This window comes from Ambystoma mexicanum, chromosome 1q (assembly GCF_040938575.1).
Source record: "Ambystoma mexicanum isolate Mex_15411 chromosome 1q, UKY_AmexF1_1, whole genome shotgun sequence".
Taxonomy (NCBI): Eukaryota; Metazoa; Chordata; class Amphibia; order Caudata; family Ambystomatidae; genus Ambystoma; species Ambystoma mexicanum.
This window is the reverse complement of record NC_090922.1, coordinates 1,035,623,951-1,035,641,030: the sequence shown is the minus strand read 5'-3', so window position 1 is coordinate 1,035,641,030 and position 17,080 is coordinate 1,035,623,951. Positions and strand designations below refer to the sequence as shown.

Genomic DNA, 17,080 nt, shown 5'->3' with positions numbered 1-17,080 from the left:
AGATTGTTGCTGAAAGAAAATCCACATTCCTTCATTCTTTATGTGAACCCTGGAAAGCATGAAAGCAGCTGATGGTAGTAGAGCATGACATAATGCAATGCTCATTCTGTTTCCAGCACGTACAGAAGCTGCCATCGACAAGATACTGCTGGAGATCCAGGCAGGACCAAAGGCAGCATCTAAGATTCTCACCATGGTAACCATGGAGGGAAACCAAGATGACGAACTTGAAGACTCTGTGGTTCAAATGAAGCTGAAGAAGATTCTGGGAATTGACGAGGATTATAAGGTAAATGTTTTTTACATCCACATCGATTGCTGCTGACCTTGCAGGATCTCCCAGGAACTGTCCAAAAAGGAATTCTCTTCTGACTGGTCTCTGCCCTAGTGACATACAACCACTTGTCTTCTGTACATGACTTTTAATATTCCCTGGAATCATTGTCAAAGCTGAGGCTTTGTGTGCTAATTCTGTGAATACTCTCTATTCATTCAGTGAAGTTCCTGTAGAGACTTACTGCAGAACCATAGCTGAGGAGAGAGTGTGCAGTGGTATTAGGCATCCACAATTCATCCTGGTCTCTACATGTGCCAGGACCGCCACTACAACCACTGGCTAGTTATGGAAGCCAACTATAGCAGCTGGTTTAGGAGCCAGTGCTTAGTTCTGGGCATGCTCAGAGTCACATGTTTAAGCCCCAACATGTTACATTGTGACTTTCACCCAGGTGAAGTTTATGAACTGATTGCCCAGTTTAACTGAGTTTAACTGTACTCTTCCGTGACCTCTGCAACACCCTCTCCCTGTCCATCCTCCCCTCTGGCCCGACTCACTCTGCAGGGCACATACTAAATTATTTGATCTCTGACCTCGCCCTCTCCATCCCTCTGACCACTCTTCTCTCCTGGAGTGATCACTCCCTCCTCTCCTCTCATCTCTCCCTCTCTTTTCCCCAAGCCAAGCCTACCCCAACACTGCCACCTACCTTCTCGCACTTCCGGCCCATGAAGCGTGTGTCAGTTGAGGCTTTTGCGGCCACCTTCTCTCCCCCCTCCACCTCTGGCTGTCTCACATTCTGACACAGTCCTGTCTATGCTCTACTCTCGCCCCTTTCATGAGGATCTGTTTGAAGTCCAAAGCCAAGTGCAATTCCTAGTATGACTTTGACCTACGTACACTTAAACGTAAGTGTAGGGCACCTGAGAGTAAATGGAGGGCTTCTTGTTCATCCTCTGACAAACTGGCCTGTGCCTGCTCCAAAGGCAATACCGACTCTCTGTCCTCACCAAGAAGAGAGTCCACATTCAAGCTCATGTCTCTGCGGCATCTAACAACTCAGCCAAACTGTACCCCTCCTGTTGCCACCCAGGCTCTTTGCAATGCCCTTGCCTATCACTTTATCTAAAAAACCCAGGACATCCTGTCCACCCTCTCCGCCCCTCCTCTCCCTTCTCTGTCTGTGCTTGCTGACCCTCCTTCAGCCACCCCCCCCACCCTCCTTCTTGTCCTTTCCTCTTTTCTCCCCTGATGAGGTCGCTAGACAAGTCCGATCTATGAAAGCCTCATCAAAACAGGTTCATCCCTGTTCCTCTAAAACCATCAAGGACCACATTGACACCCTCGCTCCTGCCCTTGCTGACTTTTGCAACCACTCCTTTACCTCAGGATCCTTCCCCTCCCCTCTGAAGCACTCCCTTGTGCATGCTCTTCTCAAGAAACCCACAACTGATCGTTCTTGTCTGGCTAACTATCGGCCAATTTCCATTTCTCCCTTTCTTGGCAAACTGCTGGAAAAGTTGGCCATCTCTCAGCTTAACCTTCATTCCGATTCTGTTGGCTGTCTCCATGACCACCAATCTGGCTTCAGAGCTCCAGAAGCACGGAAACTGCTCTCCTGAACTCCGTGAAGATCTGCTCGCCAACCTTGACTCTAACATTCCCTCTGTCCTCATCCTCCTTGATCTCTCCTCTGCCTGCAACACGGTCAAACATACCATCCGGCTCAACCGTCTCAGTGATAGCCTGGGTATCACTGATCAGGCTCTGGCCTGGCTGACTTCTTTCCTCTCTTATCGACCTTCCCACGTCTAACTTGGGTCCTTCCTGTCATCTATCTTCCTCTCTACCTGTGGTGTTCTCCAGGGGTCTACCCTGTCGCCCTGGCTTTTCAACCAATACCTGGCAACACTCGTCCACTGCATTGCCATTTTCTGCTTAGATTTCCAGTGGTACGCTGATGAAAATCAACTCATTTTCAGGCTGCCTTCGGCAACCTCCTCTCATCTCTGATTGCCTAACTGCCATTCAAGACTGGTGTGCCACCAATGATCTTTGTCTGAATGCCAGCAAGACAGAGATCCTTCTCATCGGCACTCCTTCGTCATCCTTTGCCCTCACTCTCTGGCCGGCTTCACATGGCCCTCCTCCTACCCCCACCTGCAAGGCTAAGAACCTCAGGGTCTTCTTTGACTCCACACTTTCCTTCTCCGCCCACATCTCTGAGGTCTCTAAAAAGTCAAACTTCCTACTGCACCTCTTCAGAGGTACTCTTCCTTTCCTCTCCTTCCCCCAGAAGCTCATGGTCTCCCAAGCTCTGGTTCTCTCTAGATTGGACTATTGTAACAGCTTCTTTGTAAATCTACCTGCCTATACTCTCTGCCCTCTGTAACTAATCCAGAACAGGACTGTGAGACTTGCCCTTGGCCTCAAGCCCTGGGATCGTATCTCTCAATCTCTGATATCTCTCAATTGGCTCTCAGTGGATGCAAGGATTAAATTCAAAACCCTCTGAATTGTCCACAAGGCTTTCTGGGGCCTGGGTCCAAAATACCTTTAGTTATCCCTCTATAAATACCTCCCCCCTCGAGCTCTTCGCTCTTCTACCTCTAACTCCCTCAGGGTCAGTCGTTTTTCAAAGAAACAAGCTGGGGGTAGAGCTCTGTCTTTGGCTGGGGCCTCCATCTGGAACAGTCTCCCTGCCACTCTAAAACTTGAGGAGAACCATCTCCGGTTCCGGAAGCACCTGAAGACCTTCCTCTTTGCTTCTGCCTTCGCTCCCCCTCTCCCCTGCTGATCTGTTCTCTCGTGCACCTGGCCACCCTCTGTCCTCTGGGCCCAGGTACCTGCTCACCCTGTCACCCACCCCCCCACACTGCCTCCGGGCTACCCCTTGCACTGGTGTCTGTATCTGTACCTATACAGTCACCCCCTTTTTCCTCCTGCACTTATCAAACCTACCCTGTCTGCTGCCTTAATCACAGAACTTGCGAATTGCTGGCTGCACTACCACTGTTTGTTGCCTTATTATTTATTTATTATTATTTATCTGTTTCTCCTTTGCCCCGCACTTTCCACTTCTCACCCCTTCCATGCACTTTTCCCCTCCCCCTTTCCCATGAACTTGCTCGTTCTCAATGCCACTGGGCCTAGTAAGATCGTTATTTTTGTTCTCCCCTGTTCCCCTCCCTTGCCTTGTCGCGCTCTGAAACATTTGTGAACGAGCGCAATAGAAATAAAATATCAATATCAACATCAACTTGTCAGGCCAATTACCAGAGCCCTAAGGGTATTTGCGTCACACCTTTCTGTATTGGATTCATTTTGCTAATCACTACACATCCTTACATGAATAAATTAGGATTGGCCTGAACTGGTCTGCAAATTAATGCATTTTAGAACAAAAAGAATTGTGACCACATCTGCACCACTAGTCCTGTGGAGGAAGCTTACACTTGACCAAATGAAAGTGAAAGTTACGTTTTGTAAAACAAAATAATTACCAAACTACATTTAATAAATTGATAAATATTGGAGCTTTTCGGAAAGGCAATCTTAAAAACGATAATTCTGTCCTCAGATTTTTAAAGATAAAATTCCTAATTTAAGGCAGGTTTATACAGCAATACTTTACTACCAGACAGACTAGCACCTTTGAATTCAATCCAAAATAGGCAATACCTCTCAAGAAATACATTTTTATTGCATATATGATGATGTGATACATTTTCACACCTCAACTAATAATTAGGTATTTTTCAAATTAGGCCTTTACTATTATGATTGGAAAATGTGAGACATGCTCAGCTGCTCTAACACTGAGTTTGAATCTCTAAAACTTATTTTTTAAAGCTCAGTTTGAATTATGTTATTCTGTACAGCACGCTTTAAAATATGTTGTATGAAACATAACATGATCTTGTTTGCTAGAGCAATTAAAGATGAGGTTTTCTGCAGTTCAGCTAGATTAAAACAAGTAGATATAATGTTCACCTTTATTCAGAGGTAACGGCAGATAATCTATTGGCATTTTATTTACAGGTGAGAAATGGAAGCTTAAAGCAAAAGAAGCAGAAACACGTTAAACCTCACAAAGAAGTGGTACCAAATGTGGCAGAGGTGGCAACGAATCGAAAGCAGCGGCGCTCCTCTAGTTCATCCAGCTCTTCCTCCTCCTCCTCCTCATCCTCCTCCTCCTCCTCTTCATCATCATCCAGCAGCCCATCTAGCAGCAGTCAGCAAAAAAACCGAAATGACAGAGAGGCAGATAAGCACCGAAGACAGAGCAGCAGTAGCAGCAGCAGCAGTAGCCATAGTAGCAGTAGCAGCAGCAGTAGCAGTAGCAGTAGTAGTAGCAGCAGCCAGCAAAGTGCTCGCCATGGAAACAGGAATCAGCATCATCAAAATAAGAGCAACAAAGAAAGGACTCCTGGCAATCGGGGTGGTAGCAGCAGCAGTAGCAGCAGCAGTAGCAGTAGCAATGAGAGCAGACACAGAGGTCATAGAACAAGTGCTCGCCATGGAAAGCAACAGCAGCACCAGCAGGACCGTAAGAAGCAATGGAGCATTAGCAGTGCCAGCAGCAGCAGCAGCAGCAGTAGCAGCAACGAGTCTGCCAGGAAACGGGTAGGCTTTTTTATAAACAAATTATGAGCTAAGTTTAAATGTCCTAATTTCTGTGAAAGTCCTGGTTGTTGTTTCTTTTTAAAATATCAAAAACGGTGCAAGATCTTACATAGAGGATGACCTCATTAGGTTCATTACTATTTGCATCTGCTAACCTTCATGATCAGATGGCCTCTTCCTCAGGCATTAACTGAAAATGAACGCTAATTTATTAGGAAGAACTGTTGGGAGTATAAGTGGACTCGGCAAATGAAGAAACATGTTTGCATTTTGTGGTGATTAAGAGGAAAAGGGATGTCTAGAGACAATAATACTGTGAAAGGAAATTTACTTGGATGAGGTAGAGGAAATTCTTCCAGTGTGCTTGAACTTATTTTTTGTGGGGTTAGACAAAATGTGACATCAAATATTGTGAAATTGTAAGTGTACACCTATTTATAACACAAAAGCTTTCAGTCTGAATGAGGTGGAGGTGTAAGAAATGCATGGACACATTCTATAGCATGATGATTTCCTGCACAGTTTTATTTTTATTGTTCAAAGCGGGGGCCTAGCTCGAGAGCAGCGGAGCCCTGTACAGAGTGTGGATAGCCCGCATTTGGGCTGCCATCTTTTAAGAGCAGTGCAATACTGTGAGATATGTGCTCAGTATGTGTGAATAAAGACTGTGAAACCAATTAACCATATTTCCATGTAGAGTGTACGATACCTTGTGGGGAATCTTCATGCTGTTCTTTGGGGATCACTCTTCTGTTCCCTGTGCACCAGCTAGATTTCTGCAGATTTCCTTGACCATGGTTTTCATGGCAGAATCCATTACAGTTCTCGGCCATGTGCATGGTTATATGACACACATCATCAATGACTGCCTATGTCCTTTATGGTGAAAGGCACGTAACCCTGCGTAGTCACATGTTCCTGTGCCATTCCCAGCACAGATGCATTAACTTGCTGATCAGTTTCTCCCCTGTGCAGAGAAAAAGATGTGCCAGCATTCATGAACCTTTGCTCATTTACTGACCCCATGGAAATTGGTTTTAAGTCTGCAGAATTTGTTAGATGGCCTGCACCTCACACACTTCTAAAACAATAACAATCTTCTTTTTTTGCATTCAGAACACTCCTGAGATTTATGAGCTTCGATTCAACCCAACAAACAGAAATGCGGTAAGTTTTCATTCAACATGTATTGGGGTGAATCACGTCTGATTTGGGATTTAATAGTGTAAATCATGTGGGGCGCTGAACAGGTACTTTGAATTGTTTCAGCTGCTCCAGGCACACAGAAGGTGGGAAGGGCTATAAGCACCTTTTCTGACCGAGTCCATGCTCTACTTTGCGACTTTTAGTTAATAGCATGTGAGAGGATGTACAGGACTACCAATGCCAAGTGCAGTAAGAAGAACCAGCCATTGTTCGTAATGGCGAGCGGCACCAGCATGGTCTGAGCTCAATTTAGCACCATGCAGCATAGCACAGGAACAGACTGTGGTCTGCTGCAAAGGTACCCACTGTCACAGTGTGTGTTTGCTTGGAAGGTTACATGAAACACCGTCATGGGAAGATGTGTTATCCCACCACTCACTAGTTGTGTGTCCTGAGGAAATTCCTTAGAAAGAAGGTATTCATGGATTGGCAAAGGAACGTTTCACCATGAAATAAACAGACATCTTTTGATGTAAGAGAAGGAAATAGTACAATTTTGCAGAAAGGGAGGGGGATGGCATATAGTAATGTAGAAATAAAGACAGAGACACCAGGGTGAAGATTACTCAAGATGCTGGACGGATGTGGAAAAAATAAACCCCAAGCCTTCAATGGAAGGCATTGCAAATCATCCCAAAGCTCTACAAATTCCATGTGTCTGGCTTTCGAACCTATGATATCATTCTGTTTCCTTAAAAATGCCTCTGACTGTAATATTTGAGAAAACACATAGCAACATATACTCGGTGGGCATATACATTTGTGGGAATGGGACAAGCCTGGGCATCTGCATGTAAGCATGTTGAAAGGTGGGAGATGCCAGGGTGCCACCACAGAACCTCCCAAGGTACCATTTACTGTATCCCTCCTAACCCCTCACAAACCTGAGAGTACATCCTGAACCTCTGCACCCTCCAAAACCAGTTTAGAACAATTACATGCTGAGAACCCCTTTGTTAGCTGAAAAACCGTCACTATTTTCCCTGCAGTGCCTGCAAACACTAAAAAACAGACCTTTGTCAGTTGTGGTTAGCAGGATATCCATAACCTGGACCCCATCAGGCACTGCTCATGAAGCTGAATATATAACATCATATATAACATGCACAATTCCACAGTTCTCACAGCAACATACACAGCTAAAGAAACACTATAGTACTCCAGATAGACTAGGTCAATATGTTGAGCTTTACTTTCATCTGTTTTTATGGGCAACACAATACCGGGCCCAAGAACATCACAAAGATTATTCTGAAAAGTTTATTTTCCATGACAGTTGGCTCATTGTGCAATGCCATGTAGAGTGCCTGGTCGTGGCAGAGTCAAAGTTACTTTGGACATTTCTGTAGTTTATATGTTTTGTGATGCAACTGTAACATATGTTCCACTCAAGAGATTGTATGGTGATATATGAAATGAATCCCACATAGCTGCTTCACAGATAGGCCTGCCTTAGCAACCGTCTCTCCAGGCGTCCAGCGAAAATTAAACCACCTTCCATAGCACAGAACATAATAACTGACCAGTACGGATTCCTCTGTCCAAATTGCGTTGGTTCAGTTTGTTAACTATGTGATCCCTGAGCAATTAAGCTAAGAATGCAAGATTTTGTAAATTTACACATTTGTACATATTCAATTTTATCTTTTCTTTTGTGTCAAAACTAGTTCTAATCAGATTTAAAACGTATGAAACTTTTGTTGATGATGTAAACTATACTGTTTGAAAGGTTGAATTAATCAGCCAAACCAAAACAAATAAAAAAAATAAATAAATAACTGAAGGACCTGTGAAAGAAGAGAGAACATTTTTTTTGGCTACAGAGAGCACAAGCTACCCATCAGTAATAGGGAGACCACCCAACAGGAGGTCAGAGACACTAGGTGCAAGAGTGGTTCTATTAATCAGACAAACTGGCAGAGAAGGAAGTAAATATTAAATAGAAATGTATTGTTATTATGTAAAGGTTACAGCAATAAGTGGATGAAAGATGGCGTGTTGATTGTGGGTCTCATCAGTTGCAATACAATACATTCCAAAAGACTTTAGCTCAATGATTTCTAATTTAATGTCTGAAAGATAATCCAATATCTGTGCCATCATAAGAGCTTAAAGTATTTTCTAAATAAGTAGCATGCGCAACTTCTTTTTAACAGAATCCCAACAAGAGAACCTCAGGGCGAAGAGTCTCCTCCCAGTCCAGCTCCAGCTCCAGCTCTTCCAGCAGCAGCAGTAACTCTGGAAACAGGAGATCTCCATCGCGGGTAAGGTTGCCATGGTAACTGTGACATAGCATCAGACTTTTTTGGGTTTGTTCAAGTTCTCCAAACCTGATGGAATGACACTTGGCTTTTTGGAAGGTACAAAATGATTGGATTTGATCAGCATCAGTCTTCAGAACTATGCAAGACTTTTGGAATTTAAAAAATCAATTCTTAAAATGTAACATTTAATCTATTCATTTGAAAAGTACATTCTAAATCCCTACGGTTGCTGATACTATTGCAGTGCCACGTGATGTCCCATTAGGCACCAGGTTATCTCATATCCTGTTCAACCTTTACATGGTTCCCTTTCCTGTAAGTTCCCAGGCCAATGTCGCCCAGTGTTACCTATAAGTATGTGGCCTTCCTTTCTCCTGAAGTTGGGAGTTGATGGTTGGGAAGAACAGGGCAGGCAACTGGCAGCCACGCAAGTATAACACCTGTTAACCTGTACAATGCACCCACACACCTTTGCCCTCAGCGACATGACTGACATCACCCTTATCCAGATTCGAATTGCAAGCTGGTGTAATTGGTGTGGCACTCCATGTGCTACTGATCTGTGAATTTATGTTTATTGTAGCTACTTTCTTGTAAGTTCTTTTTTCGTTTCTGACCTTACATTTTACCTTTGTATTTTCAACTGACCTGTACTTTAATTTCTATGCACGCTAGTGGCTTTTAATTTAAAGCCTGCTGTTGCTAATACTGAATTTTGGCCACTAACGACCTGTAATCTAACTTCTGTGGTCACTACTGGACTCTAGGGTCCCGTTTGTGGTCACTACTGGCATGTAATTTAAATTCATTAGTTGTTACCAGCCTGTGATTTAAGTGTTGTGGTTGGTTCCAGCTTTTACGTTAACTCTCATGGTCCATACTGGCCTGTTAGTACTTTCTGTGGTTTAAATTGACCTATAATGTCAATTCTGTGTTAAGTTCTGTGTTTTCTACTGGCCTGTTAATACATTTTTCAGGTTGATGCTGGCCTGCAATTCTATTTCTAGTCGCTATTCAACTCTGCCATGTACATTAGCACCTTGATTGCCTTTATCTAAGTCTCCCTCCACCAACATACTCTATGGTTCACAGTGCCCTCTCTTCACACCTTCATCATGCTTCTACCTATCCTCTTCCTCTTAATCACCGCCAACTGCACTACCAACTGCACCGCTGCATGGTAGCCTGATCTATCCTTCCAAAGAGTCTATCCTTGTCCTTACACCTCCTCCAAACAACTACTTATTTGCATTGTCACACTTGCTCCAATAACTTCACCTACAGCCGCCCCACTTCACTTATCCCTTGTGTCTCCCTCTGACATCATCTTACATTACTCACACTGGGTACTGGAATGCCCAATAACTGTGCAACAAGGCCTCCTCTCGACGCAGTGCCAATTACAGATACTCAGATTGCTTTCCATGGCACCGCAACTCTTCCCCACCCTGAACATGGACTCTGCTAACAAAAAGTCAGTAGAGTTGGCCTATCGATCAAAAAACTCCTTCCCATACATCTCCCCCCTTCTGATTTCACCACTGTCTCATACGGCATATCACTCTTCACAACTTGACTTTCTGGCACTCCCAATTCCTCCCTCTATGATCTTGCCCTCCTCCAGGACAGTTTACCCATTGAGAATCTAGTTACTCTAAAGGGCTATTTCAACCTGCTGCACATGTCTAACACCAGTCGACTGCCCAGTGGTTCCACACTCACTGATCACTTCCTATTCTCTCTCTGCAATTAGCCAAATTGCAGCTGGGGCACTTTCTTGAGATAAACTTCAATTTCTCCTCCTTCATCTACTCTGTGCATTATATCTGCCCACTCCCTCTGACACCCCTCTGAAGATTAACCATGCATCACACTTGGATAGAATTGTGAAGTTCAGCCATGCATCACACTTAGAGTGACATGTGAAGATTAGTTATGCGTCACTCTTAGACAGAATAGTGAAGATTGACCATGTGTCACACTTAAATAGAATATTGAAGTTTAGCCATGGGTCAAGTTTAGCTTGAACAATGTGTTACACTTAGATAGAATTATGGACATTAGTCCTTTGTCACAACAGATAGGATTGTGTAGATTAGCCACATAGAAGAATTTAGCGAGTAGCCAGAGTACTAACACCAAGCTCCTACTTCCTCAAACACACCACCCAAACACTATACACGCTGACTGCTAGCCAACCTATACCTGAACACACACCCAACACAAGCTTACAATAAATAAAGCCAGACACTGGACTTTACCTGTACGGACACAACAAGCCAGTGCACACAATCTTTAACACCGAACAATCTACGCATTAAACACATACTCACCCCAACATGACAAACCATCACATAGAAACATCCGAGGCATAGGACTTTACCCATACAGATACAACAGGCCAGTGTGCACAACCATAAATACCCGCAATCCACACAAAACACACAGACACACCCCATCACACCAAACAGCCACAGAGAAAACATCCCAGGCATTGGACCTTACCCGTGTGGATAGAGCAAGCCAGTGAACGCAACCTACCATCTGCAAGCCAAGACACAGCACTGGTTTCTCCTGGCTTTGGACCTATGTTATTATTCATCCTTCACTAACCAACCCCATCCTCTTTCTTGCAGAGCCACGTGAGTGCCTGGATACTGCCCTGGGGTGGTATTGGAGGGCACTATAGATTAACACAACATAACATAACATAACATAACATAACTGCTCCTGAATTCACTTCTCAGGCTCCATGCCCCTGCTTCCAGATGCATCCCTTTTCCTCCACTTAAATAACAATTTGACTCCATGTTCACCTAGTTTCTTGAAGACAGGGCTTCCATTCTAGCCCTCTCCATTCACTACACCAAGTCTATCACACACTGCTTTTCACATGGTAACTCAGCACTGGTCTGTCCCTTTGATTAGCACAATCTAGCTCATTCCGTCATTCCCTCACCCCGAACTGTAACAACATTCTGAACGAAAAGCGTTAAGTGACCATATGACTGCATAGGCATTGTGGCACTAAAACACTGTCTTGCCTTCTATGAATTATAAAAGGAAACTCTTCTTCGCCTCTTCTCTTCAATAGACTGCAAACTCTTTATATTTTCTCCATCCTCTTTACTCTCTTCATCCATCCACACACTCTAGAAAATGCTGCCTGGTGCCTTGTTCCATCCCCTTGACTCACTCTGAATAAGATATTCCTATCAATCTTTACAATTAGAATCCTTAACCACCATCCCTTCTTCTTCTTCTTCCTCCACTCCACTAGCCCTCACACCCACTGAATCCACTCTGCAATCATTTCCCCTCACCACCCTAGCTTAACAGGCACCCAGCCTTATGTTTCCAAGCTATGCTGTGTCCTGTCTGATCTCACTGAACAAAAATAATCAACAAACTGGCACCTATTACATCCTCTTTCCTTTATTCTTGAATCATTTACTTAATGAATCTTCATGTTTACTGCAGTGTGTTATTGTTCTTCATATCATTGAAAAACCCTTCAGCTGATATAGCAATGTAGTCTTACTTCCGGACTCTCTGCATCTGCCTCACTACTACAGAATTCATGACTGTGTATTGTTTAACTGCATCACTCAGTACCAGGAGTGCAACAGCACCCGAGATTCCCTTCAATTTGGGGTCTTCAGTAGTCACTACACATGCACAACACCTAGCCACATGGCTAACTTCCTCACCACTGCTCACCATTGCAAGCTCCTCTGTGCTTATACTCCTGACCCAGCGGTGGCCAATGACTTGGTGGACCATCCTATTCTTCTCCTATATCTCTATCCTTGCCTTTCACGGCACTGCCATGGCCCGGATCCTCTACTTTCTTTCTTACCATGCTTCTATCTCTTGGAAAATTGGAACCCACTCTGCAACCCTCTCTCGGCTGATGGTCCATCAGGGTTCAGGACCTGTCTGTTTTTGAATTCCCCTGCACCTCCCCACTAGACAAATGTACATTGTCTTTTGGTATCTTCTACCACATTTTTAAGATTCTATACAAATCCTCTTCTCCCACTCCATTATCCTCGAACCTTTCCCTCATATTTCTATCTGGCTTGCTGCCGTATGTCACTGGTTGGCACTTTGTTGCCTAATGCTAAACTCTTCTAATTCTGAAATCAGCTGTCTACTTTCTGTGAAAGCCCTACTCCTTCGCCTCTCTCCTATATCCTCCCACTAGAACTCCTCACACCATACCTGAAGGTTTTCCGAAATGTGGTCCTTAAACTCCAATTGTGCATTACCATCATGTATACAGCTGCTAGGATTAACCTCCTGAACATCTGCAAAATCCATCCCCATCTTACCTGCTACACCCCTACAAGCTTAATTTCCACTCTTGTCCTCACCAGACTAGGCTATGATTCAATCTCCTGCTGGGAACTCTCCTCTATTCTTTTGTGCCAGGCAAAGAAATATTCACCTTTGCTGCCAACACTCTTCAATCTCCTTTGATTATCTCCTACCTCTTCCCACTGATTATGCGCAGGCTCCTCTCTATGAAATGCCACTTGTCTTCAAATTCCTACTCTTTGTCTCAAAATCCTTTCCACCCAATACCTGGCCATCTCTATCTCTCCCGACTCGTTCTTCCTTTGCATTCTCAAGCACCTCTCAACCTCTCTAGTCCCGCTTCACCCTGCTCTTTATCATGCGTCCGCTACTTCCCACTTCTTGATCCCTACCACAGAAATGACCTACTCTTTGCTATTAAGACTGGTGTCAAAAAGCACATCCAATCCAGGGACATGGCACCAAAGACCTACATTTGCACCACCCCTCCAGCCTAACCTCTAACCTTGCCCTTCTCAGCACATAACTATATTATCCCCATGTACTACCTGAATCATGCTATTCACCATTACAAATCACACTGTAAATGGAATGCCATGCCTCATTTTGCTTTTCCTTAGAACAGTAATTGTTATAGAAACACTATGCGTTCTCTCCAGTAAACGCTAAAAATTACCAATATGTGGAAGGGGAACACTGCCAAAGAATAAATCCTACCTTTAGTCCCAGAAAACAAATTATTTGGGTTCATTCTAGCTTCTACTGCTTCAAACTTGTGTTCCTTGTGCATTTCTCACCTTACATGAATGCTTCCCTTCCAAATACTCCCACACTCTACATCTTCTTGTTGTCATATCTCCAATTAACTCTTTGCTTGAGTATGCCAACAACCTATTCCAGATTGGCCAAATATTACTTTCATCATAACCAAAGAGAGCACTTTTTCGGCAGGGTCTTCACTCTCTTTCTCTCTCTCACTGTCTCTATGATATCCATTGTAGTACTCACAAGATGATTGAGCTAATGTTACATGCAATATATGTCTATAAATAAATAATAATGTAACCCTTGCTTCTGTATTTTGGCGGTTTGCAGTGCTGTTGGATTAATGTTAACATTAGTGTTGTGCAGAAATATGACGTCCTTTTGGGGTTGCAGTAGGTAAAGGACATGCTGCCAATAAAGGCCACTCTCAGCCTCTTCTACGTCCTGAAGTCCTCTTGCGTCTTTTCTATCATGCAAGATTCAAAATTGTCCTTACTGGCCCATGGGTCCTGCTTAGAATGCAGAATCATTTCCATAGCTCCACACGAGTGACGGTTGTCTTATGAGAATAGAAATTGCAAACATGCATAGATCTTTTACAATTGAGAAATTTGGCTGAACTTTGCAAGAGAGTGATCTATCTACAAGGGGGATATAAAAGTAAAGTATTCATCCAAGATAATATGAGTTTGGACATGGGTACGCACTATTTGTGTCACCAATGTCAACAGAATTTAACAATAATCTCCATTAAATCCTCCATAGTGTCTTTCCGGAAATGTTGATCAGTTGCCGTGTCTGACTGGACGGTTGATCTCAGCTTATCACTGTACCTTCTTTTCAATCTTGCAATGAGATTGTTTCTTTGTTTTCCCCTATTAAACATGTCCATTGTTGACAAGTAAAACAATTGTGTCTACAAATGAAATCTGTTTCTTATATTGTGCTTCATGTACTGGGACTGGGAAAGGAACCTGTGCTGCTCAATGTAATGTGACGAATTGCAGGTATTCATCCCTTCTCCCCAAGGAGGAGCCCCTCTTTGATGCTAGGGATGGTGAGTACCCTCCCAAGGGGTCGAGGCAAGTGGGACATTACTGAGAGAGACTCCACTTTTGGGGACAAAGGCTCCTGTTCCTATGAATAACCATCTAAGCCATTCCCCATGGTGGCATGGGACTATCAGAGGTGACGAACAGGATAAAATTCAGAGACTTAGGTGAAGACAAAACTAAAAAATACTGCTACAAACAAGAAAGAGGATCTGTCTCTTTAAAATTAGACCCCCATTTAACTGAGACGAGGAGGCTACAAAGAGAGCACATACTGAGAGGAGGCAAAGCAGAGAGATGCATACGCAACCAGGGGAAGCCCTCTGATTGCATCACACCTGAGAGAGGTGGAGCCAAGGAGAGCCACAGTGCCTGCAACTTTCAGAACTACTCTGAAAGTGAGAGCGAAATGCTGGATGCCCAGCATTGGTATGAAGAGAGAAACTGAGGAGAAGAGAACCTAGATTCTGGTTGTGTCATAGCCAAAACGACTTCATGGTGGGCATGGTGCCCGTCCAACAACGCCAAAACCACTACGCAGAGAAATAAGGGAACATCCACTTAAGCGCAGTGTAACTGGTTTGCACAGAGAGAGAGATGACCGAAAGCGGGACACCAGAGAAAACAAGAAGAGAAAATAACTGGAACGATGGAAGAGAACCCGAGCAAGCCGAGGCCCTGAAGACATCTCCAGGTGATTTCAAGGTAACAGGGAGATCTGGAGGCTAGCGAGGCTGCTAAGGAATCGTTATGCAACAAGAGAAATTAATTCCAGTGAAATTGACGAGACAGTTAAGTTGATGAAATGGAACTGTAATAATGTGAGAAAGAGAATCACAACGCAAGCTGGAAAAGAGACCATTCAGAGTGGGGCACACATACCCTGCAAAGGGAAAGTAACTCACAAATACCTGAAGAGTGGGTCTAAATCAGAGAGGGAAAATTTTCTAATGAGAAAAAGAGAACCCTGAGTAAACATGAAAGAGAGGGAGCATTAAGAGCAGAGCACAAATACACCTGAAAGAGGGGAAAGTGCCAAATATGTTAAGAGGCAGAGACGGTACAAATAAGAAGGAGAATTCTACAAAGAAAGGGAAAGCAAACCCCTTGAGAGAAACATTACGAAACACCAACCACCCTTGGAGTGGGAAGGGGGGATTAACCACCAGGAAAGCATATCCCATCTAAGAAAATATAAGTTACAGAAGTACAAAAGAAATATCAGTATGGAACAAAAGAGAAAAAAGAGAGTTAAAAGGGAGCCCTGGAAGAAAATACCTGAAGAGGAGGTAAAAACCAAAGAGCTTGTGAAAGTGTGACAAGTACTTGTACAGATGGTAACAAAAGACTGTTTAAAGTGAGCCTATTAACAAAAAGTCTGAAGAAAAGGGGAAACCTTGCCAGGAGGCCAATCAGGTGAAGGGAGACATTCTCCTGACCTTACTTTGGTATAACAGTGGGCGGGTCAGTTAGAATTAGTTTCTTGAACAGTGGACTTTCTCTTTTGATGACTTTCTGATGACAGACGAGCAACTTAGTTATTTATATAGGCAGAGAACACCCAAATAGCAATAGGGAAAGTTAGAGGCCTTTTTCTTATTATTTATTAAATAACAAGTGAAAATGTTCACCCAGTGTCTTCGTCCTTGTTCTGACTCACCAGAGTAGTCTTGTTTGCAAGACCAGAGTGTTGCCCCTGAGCTATCCTTCCAGGAATGTAAAACCTCTGCCACTCACAGTGGAATCAGATGCTCTCGACATGTTCGTTCAGTAGAAGCATGCAAAGGTAGCTGACTGGCAGGCCAAGAATAGGCTGAAGTTGACTCCATCAGAAGCAGAGCTTATTGTCTTTGGCCACAGAACTTGCATGGGGAATTCAATGTATTGGCTAGCGGCTTTAGAGGCATGTCCTAATCCAGTAGAGCTGGTTAGGTATTGTGGGGGCCTATTAGGCTCTGGTCTCATACTCACATGACAGATTGGTGCTGCAAAAGTGCTCTGCATGGAATGGGCCTCAGAATTATGTCTGAGAAAATGGCCAATCATTTTCCATAGCTATGCTTATTCTAGTATAGAATGGTTGCAATTTTTCAGGAACAAGTGCCAGGTAGATGGACCATGCTTTTTCTGTTTGGGTTTCTTTGATTTGAAATTCTGTAGGGTCATAAAGAGAAGGCGTTTTAATTGGTAGCTCTTCTATACTTCTTAAGCCAAAGTGCTCAGATGCTCACCTGTTGATTTTTATATATAAACAAATAAATCTCCTAGCTTGAGCTGATGGAAATTTGACTTTGATATGTTATATGTATATTTAATTGTACCACTTTTGTTCCCATATTTTAGCCTGCGTTTTTGGGAGACAACAAGCCCCCAATGTTGGCAATTACCGCTCAGGCTGTAAGAAATGACAACAAGAAGCAAGGGTACCAGGTGATCTTATACGCCAATTACCACTCCTCCAAACCCCAGATCCAGGCCTACGTGGTGGAAATCGCTGGTGCCAGTAAATGGCGAGCCTGCGCTAATGCTGTGGTCGTCAACTCTCATGAGGCTCAGGTGAGGCTGAAAGA

At 43.7% G+C, this 17,080-nt stretch overlaps 1 protein-coding gene across 2 annotated transcripts in view; it reads left to right on the top strand.

The window, feature by feature from the left end:
- The window catches only part of LOC138540857 (vitellogenin-A2-like), a 70,299-nt gene that overhangs the window by 35,736 nt on the left and 17,483 nt on the right, over window positions 1-17,080 (top strand). For both annotated transcript variants that reach the window (XM_069641715.1, XM_069641714.1), the window contains exons 22-26: window positions 117-289; window positions 4,319-4,903; window positions 6,020-6,070; window positions 8,266-8,373; window positions 16,854-17,066. In XM_069641715.1, the coding sequence (XP_069497816.1) occupies window positions 117-289; window positions 4,319-4,903; window positions 6,020-6,070; window positions 8,266-8,373; window positions 16,854-17,066 (1,130 nt within the window). The remainder of the gene's footprint in view (window positions 1-116; window positions 290-4,318; window positions 4,904-6,019; window positions 6,071-8,265; window positions 8,374-16,853; window positions 17,067-17,080) is intronic.